General features: G+C 52.2%; 1 protein-coding gene across 1 annotated transcript; it reads right to left on the bottom strand.

Moving 5' to 3' along the window:
- Positions 1-2,669: 2,669 nt before the first annotated feature.
- LOC139005512 (keratin, type II cytoskeletal 71) lies at positions 2,670-11,016 on the bottom strand. The gene is made up of 9 exons (XM_070407747.1): positions 10,570-11,016; positions 8,029-8,243; positions 7,286-7,346; positions 6,693-6,788; positions 6,172-6,336; positions 5,860-5,985; positions 4,379-4,599; positions 3,683-3,717; positions 2,670-2,881 (listed from the first exon to the last, which is right to left on the bottom strand). The coding sequence occupies exons 1-9, from the start codon at positions 11,014-11,016 to the stop codon at positions 2,670-2,672; spliced, it is 1,578 nt and encodes a 525-aa protein (XP_070263848.1).
- Positions 11,017-16,897: the final 5,881 nt, after the last annotated feature.

Below are 16,897 nucleotides of genomic sequence, written 5' to 3'. Positions count from 1 at the left end.
CAAGAGGGAGGCAATGTGTGTCACCACTCCCTCCAGGGTGGCCAGGGCAGGCATAGCTGACTGGTCCTGCCGTCCTTCCCCATGGATGTGGACACAGCCACAGGATCCTCAAGTTCACACTCTTGGCCGGTGATGCTCAGCTCTGGGTGCTAACTTTTAAGACACCAGGGAATGCTTGGACCCCACCCCAGTGGCCTGCCTTAATTGGTTTAGGGTAGGGGCTCAGGCATGAGAAAACTGTAAAGTTCCCAGGTTATTTTTCAGCCTGTGTATGCAGGGGTGGGCAAACTTTTTGACTAGAGGGCCACAATGGGTTCTTAAACTGGACCAGAGGGCTGGAACAAAAGCATGGATGGAGTGTTTGTGTGAACTAATATAAATTCAAAGTAAACATCATTACATAAAAGGGTACCGTCTTTTTTTTTTAGTTTTATTCATTTCAAACGGGCCGGATCCGGCCCTCGGGCCGTAGTTTGCCCACGGCTGGTATAGAGCCACTGCTCTTGGTAATCACACTCAAATGACAACGTTGCTGCATCTAACTTAGTGGCCACCCACCCTTCCTGCTAGTCATAGTCATTCACCCCTTTCCCTAGGGCCCTCTGTTTTCCCAAAATCATCCTCCAAGCCCTACCTGATCTGTAACACACACCCAGCCTAGCCCTGTCATTCTGGGACCTGTCAAACTGATAGCAGGAAGTCCTACTGTCTCCAACACCTCCATCTGCTGCTCAAGAACAGACTTGGGACAGGAAAACCCTGCCCACCTAGGAGACCCCTGTAAGCCCCGGGCACAAAGAGATGCGGGAGAGTTCTCCACTTCCTCCTTGGACCTGGGGATGAACCAGCAGCCTCCAGAGCAGCAGCCTTCATCCCCACACCTGTGAATCCAGCATTTCTTCTAAGCCTCTGACTGGAAAGTTCTTTCTGCTATTCCACCTCAGTCCCTACTGCTGCAAAGGGAGCGAGGGGACAGAGGCAGCAGGTGTGTGTGGATCCTTTGCTGAGGATATAGCAGTGTCTCCACCCTGTTCTGAAAACACACACAAACACACACACACACACACAAACACGCATGCTCCAGGAAAGCAAACTTGTTACTGAGTCTTGATCTACCCTCTTTCTTCCATCCACACCTGCAGAATAGTGGTGTTTACTTCCAGGTTGAGGGCAGCCAGGAGACTCTGGCTAAAGGTCACCTTCCGGGTGGTCGGGGGTTGGAGCCTGGCTCAGTGACCTTGCCATAAGCCCCGGCCACCACTGAAGTTCTATCCACCAACCCAGCCCACCCAGCCCTTCCTCCAATCTCTCCACCTCCATCTTCAGAAGCCCCTAGGGCCCCAAGGATTTCCAGGCTGAAGTTTGTGGGCTCGTGCTGGCCACTGGGGAATCTGGCCACCTGTCCTCCCCACCTTCCTCCTCACCACAGGGCAGGACTGGCCACCACCACAGTGATTTCAGGGCGAACAGGTGTTTGAGGAGGTGCCAACTACAGTCACTGAAATTCACAGCCTGCCTGACCCCCAGCTCACTCCACCCCAGTTGAACCTCAGGTTCTAAAAACTTGTTTCCTGCCTTAACTTTCCAGCAGAGAGGCTCAGAGTGAGGGGCCCCCACCCACTCTATCCCCCAGGAGGCCAGGCCTCTGAGCAGAGAGGAAAAGGTTGAACAGATGCAGATTCCTGTCTGCCAAGCCCCCGTCCCTCCCTCCAGGGAAGACCCAGTTCTTAGAAAGAGGCCAGGTCCCTGTTAAGAGCAGGACCAATTCTGCCATTGGGCACAAACCAGGTGGCACACACCCTTCCCATGTGACTCCTTCTTCTCCAACAAACCCTCCCCCTCCTTCCAGACTCTGCGCCGTGCTCCTCTCCCTGCAGCCAGCCCAGTGGTGTTCGCAGCCCCCCTGCCATGTCTGCTCTGGGAGGGGCTTCTGTTTCCACTCTACAGGGAAATTAACCTAGTGTGATATGTGTTCTGTGTGTCCCTATGTGTCTGTGGAGTGTGTGGGGCCTGCTCATGTGAGCATCCTAGGGGAGTCCATGTACACAGCGATCCTCAGAGAGACCACCATCAGATTGTGCTGTTTATTGAGTATGCAGTGGGAGGGCCTATGAGAAGAAAGAAGTGAACGGGCCTCCTCTTCTCTGCTTCTGGGGGCAGAGAGTGAAGAGAGACGCTGCACTGTGCTTGGTTTCATTCAGAATGAGTTGCGAGTCTGAGCGGGTTAGGTGGGGACTAGGCTTCTTGGTTGTTTCTCCTTTAGTCCTCCTTTTCTTGGACAGAGAGACAGCTCCTAGCGTAGTCAGGTTCCGGGATAAAGGTCCCAGTGTGAGAGGGGCCTTGGTCTGAGATCCAGGGCCCAGACAGAGTAGTTGGAGGCTGAGCCAGAGCTCGGAACCGGGGTCTGAGCTGATGGCATGGCTGGGGGACCACAGCCAAGGATGCCAGGTGTGTGCAGGGAGGAATTTCACAGGGTTAGTCGTCCACACCTGTCCAGGCTCCGGAAGACACAGGTTGGGAGAAATGAGGTGGCCAAGGCCAGAACCTGGGGTACAAGAGCAGGGCCAGCAGGGTGGGGGCGGGGCTGACAATGGGCTGGGCAGAGCACGTGTGGGAGCCAGAGCCCCTGCTGGGGACACAGGGGTGGCAGGAGGGCATGGCAGCCCTCTCTACCGACTGGCTTTCTTGGAGGGGGCGCTCAGGCTGGAGCCCTTCCCCAGGGTATCCTTGTAGTCACTGGTGCTGCCCCTGCTCCGGGCATCCCCGCCACGGACGCTGCACACTCCAGAGATACAGCTGCCGCTGCTGGCCACGTAGCCGCCACTGACGGAGCTGGGCCGGAAGCCATAGCCACTGCTGCCACTGGTGCTGCTGATGATGGCTGCAGGGGAAGAGCCGGTCAGCACCCCTCAGCCAGAGCTGGGGGCTCCTCTTGGAGCAGTGGGTTGGGTGAGGGCTCTAATCACAGCTGACCCTGTCCCGGGGTGGCAGTGGGGGGGGATTTCCCAAGACAGCTTCGCCCATATCCTGCCCTTGGCTTGCCCAGCTTATACCCACTCTGGCTGCTTCTTAACTCTCAGAAGCCCATATTTTTGGTCCCGGCACCAATGTATCCACCTGTCACTCTGGACACTACCCTCTGCCCTTTCTATTAACCTTTTCCGCTAAATTTCCATCCCCCAACCTCCCCTCTCTGCTAACTGTCCCATCGATGGACTCTTCCAGAAGCTCTAGTTTAACACTCTTAGCCCCGCTGAGAAAGAAACCCAGAGATCTAGCACTGTTGGCTGGACCTCCAAGGGCCCCCTTCACTAATTCCAGCCCCTCTAAGTCCCTAGCCCAGGTCTGATCACAATTTGCAGACTTGGCTCCCCAAGCCTCACCTACACCCATATTCATTTTCTTGCAACATGTCCTTTATTTCCCCATCCCAGTGGCATGTCTCCCTGTTCCTAGCTGCCAGCCCCTGGGAACAGTAGGTGGAGTGATAAGGAGGAAGGAACCCTGGGCTGGGAGTCAGGAGGCCTGGTTTCTGACCATGCCTCTGCTATCTGGCTTTGTGATCTCAGGCAAAGGTTTTCCCTCTCTGAGTCTCAGATTGCTCATCAACACACAGGTGTGACTAAGCCCCTTTCCGGTCTGCATATTCTGCAATTTTAGGTCCAAACATACAAGTACTTACAGATGCTGACAGGGGAAGGATATTCTCCTGACATCCTGTTAGGGAGAGAAATAAAATGAGAGCACACAATCATGCAACCCACGATCTATTAACTTCAGAGCAAGTGCCTCCACTAGCCTGATATGGGTTTCTAAGCCCTATGGGCACCTATGGAAATTCCAGGTCTTCTTTGGCACAAGCAGAGCCTGAGAAGTTGGGGAGCTGTCCCTTAATATTTGTGGTAACCAGGCAGCAACCCAAGTCAAAAAGTAGTTCATGTGAGGTGCAAACGTGGGGGTGGTATGCACACTTCCCAGGGGCCAGGCCTAGGCACTGAGCCTTTCTGTCTCCCAAGAACATTGGGGAAACCAGAATGGAACATCTTCCACAAACTCATCTTGTACCTGGACAGGTAAGGAGCATGAAACAAGAAGACAACATAGCAGTGAGGGTTTTTTTTTTTTTTTGTTAGGGAGCAGGGGGAGTATACCCAGAGAGGTTGTGAGGGTTGAATGAGTTCATCCACATAGCACAGTGCCTGGTATGAAGTAAGTACTCACGCCCATATAGGGATTGTTAATAACTATTACTATTATAACTATTCGGTCATCACCGCCCCTTCACTCCCCAAGAACTCATCTTTTCTGGGTTAGGATGTGTTAGGCTTTCTCCTGAGGTCCCCACCAAACCCTTTCCTGCTGAGCACACCCCCCTCACCGGCACTCCTCGCTCTCCAGCAGCTTGCGGTAGGTGGCGATCTCCATGTCCAGGGCCAGCTTCAGGCTCATGAGCTCCTGGTACTCGCGCAGCATCCGGGCCAGCTCCTCCTTGCCCTGGTGCAGGGCAGCTTCCAGCTCGTCCAGCTTGGCCCGGGCATCTTTCAGGGCATTGTCCCCTCGCTGCTCGGCATCGGCGATGGCCGTCTCCAGGTTGGAAGCCTAAATAGGGAATTGGAGATGTTGGAAAACTGAAATGGGTCATTGGAGGCACTTACATGCAAATACCACTCATTCTTTGAGATTCCGAGCAGAGATGCCCACCTCCAGCCTTCACACCTCTTGCTCCTCTTCTAGGCTGGGCCCCTTCTGGCATCAGCAAGTCCTTCCTTAGCTCTATCTCCACTCCCCTGTGTTTAGACGTTGGTGGTGATAACAAATAGAGTGCCTCCTGCCCTCCTGAGATGATGGCTAATTCACCACCACTTCAGTGAATGCAAAGACATTTACTTGGCCAAGGATACAAAATGAGTGAGAGTCACATTGGCTTTCTGCTCTTGAGTTGTTTAAAGTCTGGGAAGAGAGATCACTGGAATATGGTATTACAGCTACAATGACGGTGCCTGACCAGGTACGTGGGGCCACAGTGAGGGGACAGGGAAGGATTCTCCAGGACCTACTCCTATTTCCCAAGTGCTTACCATCTGTCCGGCACAACACTCAGCCCTTTATCTGCTTTTTATACACCTAAACTTATCTAGTCCTTATAACACCCTGTACAGTGCGGACAAGTGACTTGCCTAATGTCTCAGAGCTACTAAGTGTTAAAGCTTGTCAGAGAGTGGAAAGAGCATTGGACTAGGAGTCAGGAGACCTTGGTTCAGACCACAGCTCTGCCGCTTACCAGCTGTGTAACCCACTTAATCTCTCTGAGCCTCAGTTTCCTCATCTGAGTCTTTGTGAGGATTTAATGTGATACAATTATAGGAACTGTGGCTATTGTTATTATATACCTGCACCTTGTCTTGCCATCTACTAAAGCAGTGGCTGCAGCCTATATGTCAGGCACCATACTAGATGCTGGAAAAACAATAGGGAACAAAGCAGCCAGCTCCCTGCCTCCTTCAGTCCAGTGGAAGAAGAGGTGGGCAGGTGTAATTACAGAAGTGTGACAAGTTCAGGCAAAGCACCGGCGCCAAGAGAGCACATTGATTGGGACAGGGGAACAGGGTGCCTGGCACCACACAGCCTGGGGATGAGAGAATGCTTCCTGGGGCAGGGGGTTCCAAACCAGAGGTCCTTGGCTGAGTAGGTACTGAGATACCCCAGGGATGTCTACTCTAAATGTTTGAGGCAGCGACCTCATCTGGCCCCTTTCCTCTCCTGGGTGGAGATTTTGGGAAGTTGTCATCCTCAGCCAACTCATCTCCCCTCCAATTGTGCCCACCTGACCCAAGCCACAGGGGCAATCTGACCCCTCACCTGCTTCTTCACATTCTCAATCTCTGAGCGGATTCTCTGGATGAGCCGGGTGAGCTCCGAGATTTCATTCTTGGTGTTTTTCAGGTCGTCCCCATGCCGACCAGCTGCCAACTGCAGTTCCTGGAACTGGGGACCCCAGAGCACAGAGCCAAGGATGAGCATGGTAAACACAGTGTGGGAGCACCTGATGTCTCAGGTTGGTGATGTCAAGGGGCAGGGCACACTGGACACTTGACTGGACACTGCCTCTGTTCTGGGAACGATCAGACCCAGAACGTACTTGCTGAGGCTGCCCTCTCAGGCCCAGCTCACCTTGGTCTGGTACAGGGCCTCGGCCTCGGCCTTGCTCTTGTGGGCAATCTCCTCGTACTGGGCCCGAACCTCGTCTATGATGCTGTCCAGGTTCAGGTCCCGGTTGTTGTCCATGGACAGGATGACAGACATGTCACTGATGTGGGACTGGATCTGAGTGATCTCCTGCAGGGAAACAAGGATAGTCTCAGGACTTGACTGTCAAAGGCCGAAACCTTCCCCAAGGAAGGTGAGCAAATCCTGGTGATGTCAAACATGAGGTTCCCAACCGAGGCTGCTGCTCCCTGGGCTTGGCAAGTTCCCTCTGGGCCCCAGATTCCTGACACCATGGAGCCAGGGCTGGGTCCATTTCCTTCCCACCCAGAGGTGGAGATTGAGGAGCCTCTCAGGGCCGAGGTGGGAGGTGAATGACTAACTGGGGGAACTCCTTGAGAGTGAGGGCTCCATGATCTCCCAGCCCCCAAAATAGAGTTTTACCCACTGGCTACCCTCAGAGGGGTGGAGTGGAGAGACAGACTCACGGCTTCAAAGAGACACTTGAAGAACTTGATCTCCTGGTCCATGGAGTCCACTTTGGCCTGCAGCTCCACCTTATTGGCATAAGCTGCGTCCACGTCCTGAAAGATGCCCCAGCCATCCCCTGGTCACTGCCAGTGCACCCGAGGAGGCAACAGCTGCCCCAGCCTGGGTGCCCTGCACAGGTGAGTGGCCCCCCCTCTTCTCCTTGAGGGGCCCATGGAAAAGGAGAGGAAGGAGCATCCTGAAACTCTGCCCCATCAGCAGGGATGGGGACCCCTAAATGAAGGAGGCCCCAGCCAGGCTGTTGTCAGTCATCTCTGTGATGTATGAGCAGACCCTGAGGCTGCAGGGGGAACCTGTGTGTCACCCTCAGCTGCTCTTCACTATGGACAGACCCATCCATGGGAAACATCAGGAAGGCCATCATCCTCCTCCTGCCTTTGTGTTCTCTCTTCTGAGTAGTTTTTCATCGCGGTTCCCCGCCTTCACCTCACTGTTTCTGAATCAGCTCACATTCTCTGAGAGCAGAGCACACTGCAGGCTCAGCGTCTCCAGGTTCCAGGCAGCCTGGACTCAGGGCCTGCCTCCCCCTCACCTTCTTGAGCAGCACAAACTCGTTCTCTGCAGCTGTCCGCCTGTTGATTTCTTCCTCATACCTGCGGAAATGCCAGGGTGGGGTTGGTTAATACGTCTCACTGAGAAACCTCATTTGCCCAGGGAAGACCCTGAATGAGGAGTAGTGTGCCTGTCAGAGGGCACAGGTGCTGAGGGGCTGTGGAGTACTGGGCCAGGGGGGCCAGCCAGGCAAGGAAGGCTTCCTGAGGGAGGAGACCTGGTAACCAAGTTTAGAAGATGGAGATTGTTAAAGATTCAGCTTCAAAAATGAAGAAAGAGCATGCAGAGTGAACGTCCTGTGGGAAATCTCAGAGGAAGCAAAAAGCAATCTGCTCCCTCGACATTTGAATGGGAGTGTTTCTGGAGTTACTCTTCATAGCAGTTCTGGGAGGTTGATGGGCTTAAATGCCTCTTACCAATGAGGACACAGAAGCTTGGGGAAACATAGTGGTTACCCAAGGTTTCCCTCACCCTAGAGCCTGAGTTAATCCTCTGACCACTGTCCAATTAACTAAGCTGGACATTTGTCCCAAGTGTCAGGCCAGAGGCTGGAGGGGCAGAGAGCAAGTTCCGGAGTTTTGTTCCGGAGGGTGATTCTGCTTCATGTGACAATGACACTGCCCCCCACTTCCAAAAACTTTAAGCTGGGGTAGCTGCCAGGGCCCCAAGGGCAGGATGTGTTCAGGGCAGCTGTCGAGCTGCAGGGGGCCCCTTCTCGCTCACCTCTTCTTGTAGTCCTCCACCACGTCCCGCACGTTCCTCAGTTCTGAGTCCAGCCTGACCCTGTCCCCCGACAGCGTCTCCAGCTGCTTCCGCAGGTTGCTGATGTAGCCCTCCAGGATGGGCTCCAGGTTGTTCTTGCAGTTGTTCAGGTCCAGCTGCTGCAGCAGCTCCCACTTAGTCTCCAGCACCTGGTTCTGCTGCTCCAGGAACCGCACCTGGAACCCGAAGCCCAGAAACTGTTGAGACCCCACAGAAACAGTCACACCTGTCGCTCACAGGGCACGGTGCAAAGCTCTCTAGCCCTCACAACAGCTGCATGAGGTGGGCGAGTCCTTAACCATATTTAATGGAGAGGAAATTGAGGCATAAAGAAGTTTAGCCTCTTTCCAAGATCTGATGGTTTAATAAGTGGTGGGGCCAGGGCTAAATCCAGACATGGATCCCATAACTCATGCATCCAGTCGCTCAGAACCCATTGTGGCCAAGTCAGCACATGACAGGGATGTGCCTGAAGGTGCCAGGACAGAGTCAGGCTGGGTCCATCTTTGGGAAGGTTGACCTCTCTGAAGATTGGTCCGCTGTTCATTTTATAACACATCAAGCTCAGCGAGGCTCAGTGGCCCAAGAGCTTCAGTTATTCTAAACTCCTGAGAGGCCCCAGCTCTACTGGGATCATGGCTGCTTCCTCCTCCCCTTGTCCTGCTCCTCAGAACCATTTTCTCAATGGACAGAAGGGGCTCCTGCTGCCACCATGGCCACACTGGGCCAGGGCCCTAACCAGAGGGGGTGGATCTGCATATGCCTCTCTTATTTGGTTTGGGGTGGGGAAGAGGAGCACTACTCTTTAAATGAGGTTGAATCCCTAAAGTCAGAAACACAGGACCTTGAGAAACAGTCTGGGACTCAATGTTGGGATGGGTTAGCCACCAAACAGCTTGCCTCCAGCAGGTCAGCCAGCATTTGGTTTGGTCTAACTGTTAGAGTCTAACCAGTCCTGACTTTTTCATGTATATCCATAAGGCCAAGCATTAACCACAGAGTAAGCCCTACACCTAGGACACCACAATACATATCTGGACCACACACTGGACACCCCTGGATCTCTGAGAGGGTGTACTACCTTCTCTGATTGTATTCTTCTGGAGACTAAAATGGTTTGGGAACTGCCCAGGCCTTTGAGCCTGCTTTCCTCTCACCCCAGCCAGTCCACTTTTGTTCATAGAAGTGAGTCTTCGTGTTTGTCTTTCTTCCCATTTCTCCAGACTTCATCCTTTAATGGTATTTGACCAGCCCAGCCAATGTTCAGTTCACTCCCATCCCCCAGCCCCATACCTCAGAACACCTTGATCTTCCAAATGACTTAGAGAAGTAAGAAGCCACAGCAGTGGTGTTGGCCCCTTAGGTGAGCAGGGGCAGCAGGGAATCCTCCCTTGAGCAGGAGATGAGAGTTGCAAGGAGTTGGGGGTTCGAGGGTACAGCTATGCTCTAGTGGCTAATGACCATCTCAACCACTGGCTTTGTCCTGGGCTGACCTGTCCTTGGTGTGTCACTGTGATGTAGCCATCATGGCCCTCAAGTCCCCAGTACTTGGTTTGGAAGCAGGAGGCTGAGTGTCCAACCTCACCTTCTCTCCCTCAGATGACCTTGGGCATGGCATTCATTTCCATGCTTTTGCTGACTTATAAAATGGGAGCAATAATCTCTTATCTACCAAAAGTCAGGGGCCTGTCTAGACTGGATGATCCCTTGAGGTCTCTTCCAGCCCTTTGATGCTCTCCTTCCCCTAGCTCTCTGGAGATTAAAATGATAGTAACAATAGCAACCACTGGGAGTATTTAGTATGTGTCAGGCATTGTGCCAAGATCTTCCAGTGCATTTTCTTTTATAAACCTGACAATGACCCCAAAAGGTAAGTATTATCTCCATTGTAGAGATGAGAAAACAGAGGCACCAACAGGATAAACAACTTTCCCCAAGCACACAGCTGGTAAGTGATGGGCCAGGGTGGAAGCCAGGTCTGACTTCCCCAGCGCACTATTCTGCCTCGAGAAAGGCCTCAGCCGACTGAAACATATGCCCTGAGCAGAGCCACCGGGAATGACCAGCCCTGATGCTCCTGAGCCATCAGTCGAATGACTAGTGCATGAGATCAGCTGGCTATGGAAGGGAGGCCAGCTTCCCTGGTTACTCTGGGGCAGATTTCTTCTCCCTGGGGTCATTTTCTGCACACAGTCTGCATAGACCCAGGCTTAGCAATAGCCCCAATCTAACCCTTGAGAGTAAGAAGCAGGATTATTCTCTTGGGCTCTCCTGCCACTAGCCCCGATAAGCCCCTGCCAGTAGAGATTGACCTGCCTCTGTCTTTTCTAGGAAAAGACTACACAAGGAACCTTACACAAGTCACACTGATGTTAGAAAATACCTGTCTTGTCCACAGTAAGTCCCTCTTCATCCTTAACTTCAGTTTCTCATGCTGTAACAAAAGCTCACATCCCAAGAAGAGACACTGCCTACAGATTCCCCAGGTCCTAGCAGACCCACCTTGTCGATGAAGGAGGCAAACTTGTTGTTCAGCACCTTGATCTGCTCCCGCTCCTGGGCACGCACTTTCTGGATCTCGGGGTCCAGCTCCACATTGAGGGGAGCCAGGAGGCTCTCATTGACAGTGACCTGGTGGATGCCTCCAGGCGGGCACACAGTTGGGCACACAGGTCCCAAGACCACACTGCCAAACATGCTGCCAGCAAAACCGCTGGCCCGGCCCCGGCCAAATCCATAACCTCCACTCTTCCCGCTGCCACTGGCCACGTTGAAGGAGATGCCCCGGGTGCCGCCCAGGCTGTAGAGGCTCCGACTCCCAAAGCCCCCGCTGAGCCCTTTGCCCCCTGCCCGGAAGGAGGGCGAGCTGCCCCCAGAGAGCACAGCGGAGCAGCCGCTGAAGCCCCCCTTGGTGGCAGCTCCCGACTTGCAGGTGAACTGGCGGCTCATGCTGCTGGTGGAGGCGTAACTCAGACTCAGGAGGGAGGAAGGCAAAATCCCACACGGGTTCCACAGGTTGCTGCGAGGACCGACAGGTGCCCTTCCTTATATGTGCTTGGCACTGGGGCTTGTGGATGGGCAGTGAAGAGCTTAATTCGTGGGTTTGGCGTGCCTGGGAGCAAGAAGTCATTTTCTCTATGCTGAGCTAGAGACCAAGCCCTCCCCACCTCTGAGACAACATGAAACCTTCAAAGTGCTGGGCTTGCAAGCCTTGCTCATGTAATTTGGGTCTTATCTAATTAACCTGTTGTCATAGGGCAATTTGCCGCAGGCCCAGCCTCTCCAGGGGGATGTCGCTGGACCTTCATCCCAATCCTGATTCTCTGGGTTGTGGGCTTCCTCTCGGGGGCTCAGGAGGGTGGGAGGAGGTAGGCTGCTATGGACAGAGCAGGCCACAGGGTAGATAGAGTATCTGGGGATTCCAGCCGTAGCGGTGCCCTCCTCTTTCCCAGAAAGGGGCAGATCATTCAGGCATGCACCCATCCTCCACACCTCCTGGAGGCACAACCCACCGATGGCCTCTTCTCCTAACCCACAGAGACAGCAGCTCTTTCTGCTGGGCTATTGGGGGTGCGGTAACCCTCCCCCCTGCATGGGACATGAGCAGCCCAGGCCAGAGTCAGCCATGGACACGGGGGGGGGGGGGGGGGGCATGCGCTTCTGCAAGTTCTCCAGAGAAAGGGTGTCCATACTTTACTTCTCTCAAACTCCCGCAATAAGGCAAGAGACCATTGATGTCTAGTCCTTCAAGCACTAGACAGAAAGAGGAAGAGGAAAGGAGGATGGAGCTGGGGAAGGTGACTGAGAAATTCAGGGAGTCAACTGAGAGGAGAAATGGGAGGACAAAGAGAGGCTTGCTCAGAGCCTGGAGGTTTCAAGGGAAGACTCCTGGTGGAGGGAGGTGGGTCCCATTTGATCATTTGTCTTTCCTTCGATGTGTAGGACAGGAGCATGTGTTTAGAGTTCAAATAGAAGAAACTGCTGTCAAAGTGAGACTGAACTGCTGCATCTCCCCAGACCCATGGGAGCCAGGAATGCAGGCTGGCTGGGGGTGGGCCCCCCAGTGCGGGCCTCCCGAAGAAGGTGACCCAGCGAGCATGATGCCATCCTGCTCCAAATGGTCCCGTGGTCCCTGTGATCCCTGTCCTAGATTGTGCCTGATGTCCCTCTATGCTGTGTTCCCGGCTCTAGGATGAGTCCTGGTTCTCCCATGTGACTGCATTGCTGCTGTGGCCCCTTTTCTTCCCCTGGAGATTGCCCTTGCCCAGAGACCCCTGCTGGGCCCTGTGACTCTTGGCCGGCAGTGGCCACAGGAGGGAGGATAATTTGGAGCCAGGCTGGAGTGGGGTTCTCTCTCAATTTGCTTAGGGACCTGGAATCCCTTTCCCCTACCATTTTGTCTTCATGGCTCTTATTGAAACCATCAGAATTTCTATTTCCTACCTTCTCTCTCCATCCCTCCTCATCGCTCCTCTCTATCTTCTATCCATCCTTCCCCCTCTCTTTTGCTACCTCTCATTCTATTGCTCCCCCACCTGCCCTCTTCCCAGGGGTCTTCCCGGGTCAGCATAGTCCAGGTCTGCACTCTCCTCCTCTAACTCAGCCCTTAGCATGGTCTTGGTATGTGCTGGAAAGACAGTGACTCTGTGGGCAGCTGCCATGAAGTTCCTCCGAAGGCTGTGTCACACGTCATTTCAGTTTTTTTTTGTAAAGAAAGTAGAGGTTCTCCAGATCAAAGACCATCTAGTATACTTTTCCCTCCCTCCCTCCCTCCTTCCCTCTCTCCCCCTCTCTTATGTTCTCCCTTTAATAAACCTCTGTTGAGCCAAGTCTCTTGGCTTGATCCACTTGTCAAATATTTACTAGCTCTTACCAAGTGCTGAGGGGGGCAATGCAAAGTACCCTGCCCTCAAAGCACTTGGTTTCTGCATCCCTCCAAATACGGTGTTCCTGGGAAAAGCATCTCATCAAGCTATTAACAAGTCATTAACACCTTATCGTGAATTAATCAGATCCTGGTTATTAGGTATGAAACACCCAATGTTGTTGATGAGGATGATGATAGAACAGGAAGGAGGAGAGTTCTGGGCCACCCACAGGAAGGGTGGGCCCAGGTGGGGCTCCTGGGCTGCTTGTATTTTTTTGCTGGAGGGAAAGGGGGAGGGACAGAAGGAAACCTGGACAGGGCCACAGTTCACTGAGGTTTCCAAGGCCCTTCCCAGACCTTAACTGAGATTTAGGGAGACTCAGGGGCAAAATGAGACAGAGCCCCTGCTTTGGGAGACCTCTTGGGCTGGTGGATGATGCCATCTACTGTATTTTAGCTTATTTCCCTTCATGCCTTTCCGGGGATCTCCCAACTTTCTAGGTGGGAATGAAATTTGCTTGGCCAGGCATGGAAATGTCTGAGCTGCAGTTTAACTCCCTTGTGAAACAGTGGAAGGGAGTGTGTCCGAGCTACCAGGAACATCTAGCTCAGACATTCAAGGGAAAATTTTAATTGTGTATTAAATATATTATGTTTTGTATGTCTCTTGGTTTCATAGGCAACATGTTTTATTTGGTTCTCACAATTTGTAACTTCGTGATTTCATTTCTACCTTTATGGTGATGATCACTTTGCCACATTTATTGTGATCCCTTGGCCCCAGTAGGGACCCACTTGCACCCCCCTCAGTCTTCTGGTGTCTGAGAAGCCTCCAGCGAAGGTCTTGGAAAGTGTTGGGCAAGAACGTTTAGTCCAATCCAAGATGGTAATTGCTGAGTGAGAAGAAAAGGGAATGCACAGAAGAGAGGCAAGACCTGAGGACACTGAGTCCAAAAGGACTTCCCAAAAGAAAGGATTTGAATTCAAGTCCTTTAAAGGGAGAAGGCTTGGGTAGAAGGGCAGAGAGGAAATGTGAAAATGACCCAGATTGCCAGGAGAAAGGGTATTGAAGAAAGGACCCTCAGGGCTGAAGTCATCATATGAGTGAAGGGTGACCATGCGGGGAGGGACCCTAGGTCCCAAGCTGTACATGGGATAGGGCAAGTGGTAGGGGGCCACTGAGGGCTTGTGAGCCAGGCAGAGTCTGAGCCACACGTGTTTAAGGAAGCAAAATCTAACTGCTGTGTGGGTAGGAGCAGGGGGTGGGGGGTGGGGGTGGGGAGAGGCTGGAGGTGCTGAGAGAGAAGCAGGTAGTGCTCTAAGGAAATAATTGTCTCCAAAATTAGAGAGAATGAGCTGGGTGATTTGGATGACATCAGCTCAGGCCCTGCCAGCCCTCCTCAGCACGCTGATCCAGGAAAGGAGCATGTTGTATGTGAACACCCACAAGCCCCCTCCTCGTGTCCCTGCATCCTCCTGGAGTTGCAGGCAGGCAGGGTGCTCAGCCCCAAGCCAGTTGGAGAGAGCACAGTCCCTGGGGGACGTGGTCACAATCAGAGCCGCTCATCTAGGGGCAGGTCAGCTGTTTAGCAGGCTGGCAGCTGGCAAGGCCAAATGTGAGCTCACCCCAGAGGAGGTGGGATATAAAAGACAGAGGAGCACCGCCCCACCAGGCACTCAGCTCTGCTCCCATCCTGCAGTGTGGCTGCCAGGGGTGCCCTCCAAGGCAGCCGGCCCCTCGCTCAGCTCTGAGGCCGGAAGCACCTCCTTTGAGCTTTGCTGACCATCTCCTTCCTCCATCCTCACTCCAAGCCTCCGGCAAAGTGTGTACCCTTAGGGCTCTGAAGACCTAAGTCCTGGGCCTGCCGTGTGACCAAAGGAAGGTCTCGCAACTTCCTAAACCTCTGTTTCCACATCTCTAAGAAGGGGGATACTAATACCTATTCCACCTACTCCCCAAGGAGGATGGCAGGCAACTTGTAAATAATAATAATGGTGATGATGATAATAGTAGTAGTAGCTAACACACAGTGTGAGCTCTGCCAGGCACTGCTCTGAGCACTTCACCTATATTAGCTCATTTAATTCTCACAACAGCCCTATGAGGGAGGTACTGTTATTATTATCCCTATTTTACAGATGAAGATACTGAGGCACAGGAAGTTAGGTAACTTACTCGAGGTTGCACAGTTAGTAAGTAGCTGAGCCAGGGTTCAACCAGGCAATTTGCCTGCAATGTGTACTCTTAGTCTCTACACTGTCCTGGCTTTCTCACCTACAAATGCCCAGTGCAGGTGCCTGCCCTATTCCAGGTGCACGTGTCCAACTCTAGCCTCCCACAAGCTCCAGTTCTGATTTCCTGCTGTCCTTCCTACATCTGCACCACAGTGTGGAAAACTGAGCTCACACTTCCTATCCCACATGGCTCTGCCATGAGATGTGTGCTCACGCCCATCCTCCTAGGTCAGTCATGGCTAAACTTTTGAGCTCGGCTTGTCAGCATTTTGAAAAACCCTAACTTAACTCTGGTGCCGTGTCACATATAGAAATTTTTTGATATTTGCAACCATAGTAAAACAAAGATTTATATTTTTTATATTTATTTTATATATTTAAATGCCATTTAACAAAGAAAAATCAACCAAAAAAATGAGTTCGCATGTCACCTCTGACACGCGTGTCATAGGTTCGCCATCACTGTCCTAGGTGCTCCCCGCTCTCAGGAAGTCGCCTGTCCTCTGTTGCCCCAGCTCCTCTGTATCTATCATCACTGCCATGGCTCAGGCTGCACCTGATCCTCTCTCCCTCTGGAATTCAGGCAGTAGCCTCTTGGGCAGTCCTCCCCTGTCTGCCCATCTGACCCTCATCCTGCAGGTCCACTTTGACTTCTCCCAGCTGACAGATATGCCCCAACATGTTAGAGGACATGTGTGGGTATACATCCATATTGGGTGGACCTGAACATGGACATGAGCAGGATACCAATTGTTAAATATTTTCAATATCTTCCATAGACATGAACCTGTGAGCCAATGAACACATGTCTATGCATGTGTACACGGGTTTCTGAGGACCACCGACCTGACAATGGGCCCCATCTTGAATTAGCTATTAACCTCCATGTTTCCATTCTTCTCCACTAGTGGCACACAAGCAAGAGCCAATTGTCTCATTTTCACTATATTCATTTTCAATAATAGTCATGAAGGGATGTGGTGAAACACAGCTGGTGACCAAGTAAGGGAATCAAATTCATTAATTCATTCAACATCTCTGAGTTCATAAGAGCAGGAAAGGTACTGAGTAGTTGAGTGTGTAAGAACATCCTTCCAAAGGACAGAAGGATGGACAAACTGACTTCTCAAGGTCACAGAGCATCCATTCCAATGAAACTTTCTCTACCAATGCACATGGATGAATAAGTTAAAGCCTTGAGCTACACCAAGTTTGGAATCTGGGGAGAAATTTGTAAAGATCAGAAAATGAGAGGGTCAGAGGCAGAGGGAAAGGCACAGGGAGGAGGGGCAAGAAAGAGTGGATGAGGTTCCAGGAGACAGGGTACACACTTCATGACTGCCATCTTCTTTTTGCAATCAGTAATTCATTCACCACTTACTGAGCAACCTCTCTGTGCTCTCATATTGGGGATAAAGGAAGTGAGAGGTCCTCAAATTCCCCACACTTCCCTTTGATCAATCAAATGAAGGGTAAGATCTTCATCCTCCTACTGGCCGCAACTGTTCTCCCTGTATTTACTCCAGGTTGCTGTTTGGTAGGAAAAGCTGGGAGCAACATTTCTCTGGCCTTTTCTCTGCTACCCGCCCTCTCCCCAATTTATTTTTATTTAGGTAAGATTCATATAAACGTAACATTTTATTTCATTTTTAAAAATATATTTTTATTGATTTCAGAGAGGAAGGGAGCAGGAGAGAGAGAAAAAAACATCAATAATGAGAGAGAATA

The sequence above is a fragment of the Myotis yumanensis genome, unplaced genomic scaffold (assembly GCF_028538775.1).
Source record: "Myotis yumanensis isolate MYYU_CA2020_CCGP unplaced genomic scaffold, mMyoYum1.0.hap1 SCAF_3, whole genome shotgun sequence".
NCBI classification, from domain to species: domain Eukaryota; kingdom Metazoa; phylum Chordata; class Mammalia; order Chiroptera; family Vespertilionidae; genus Myotis; species Myotis yumanensis.
The sequence above is the reverse complement of the archived record's forward strand: the minus strand, read 5'-3'. Positions and strand labels throughout refer to the sequence as shown.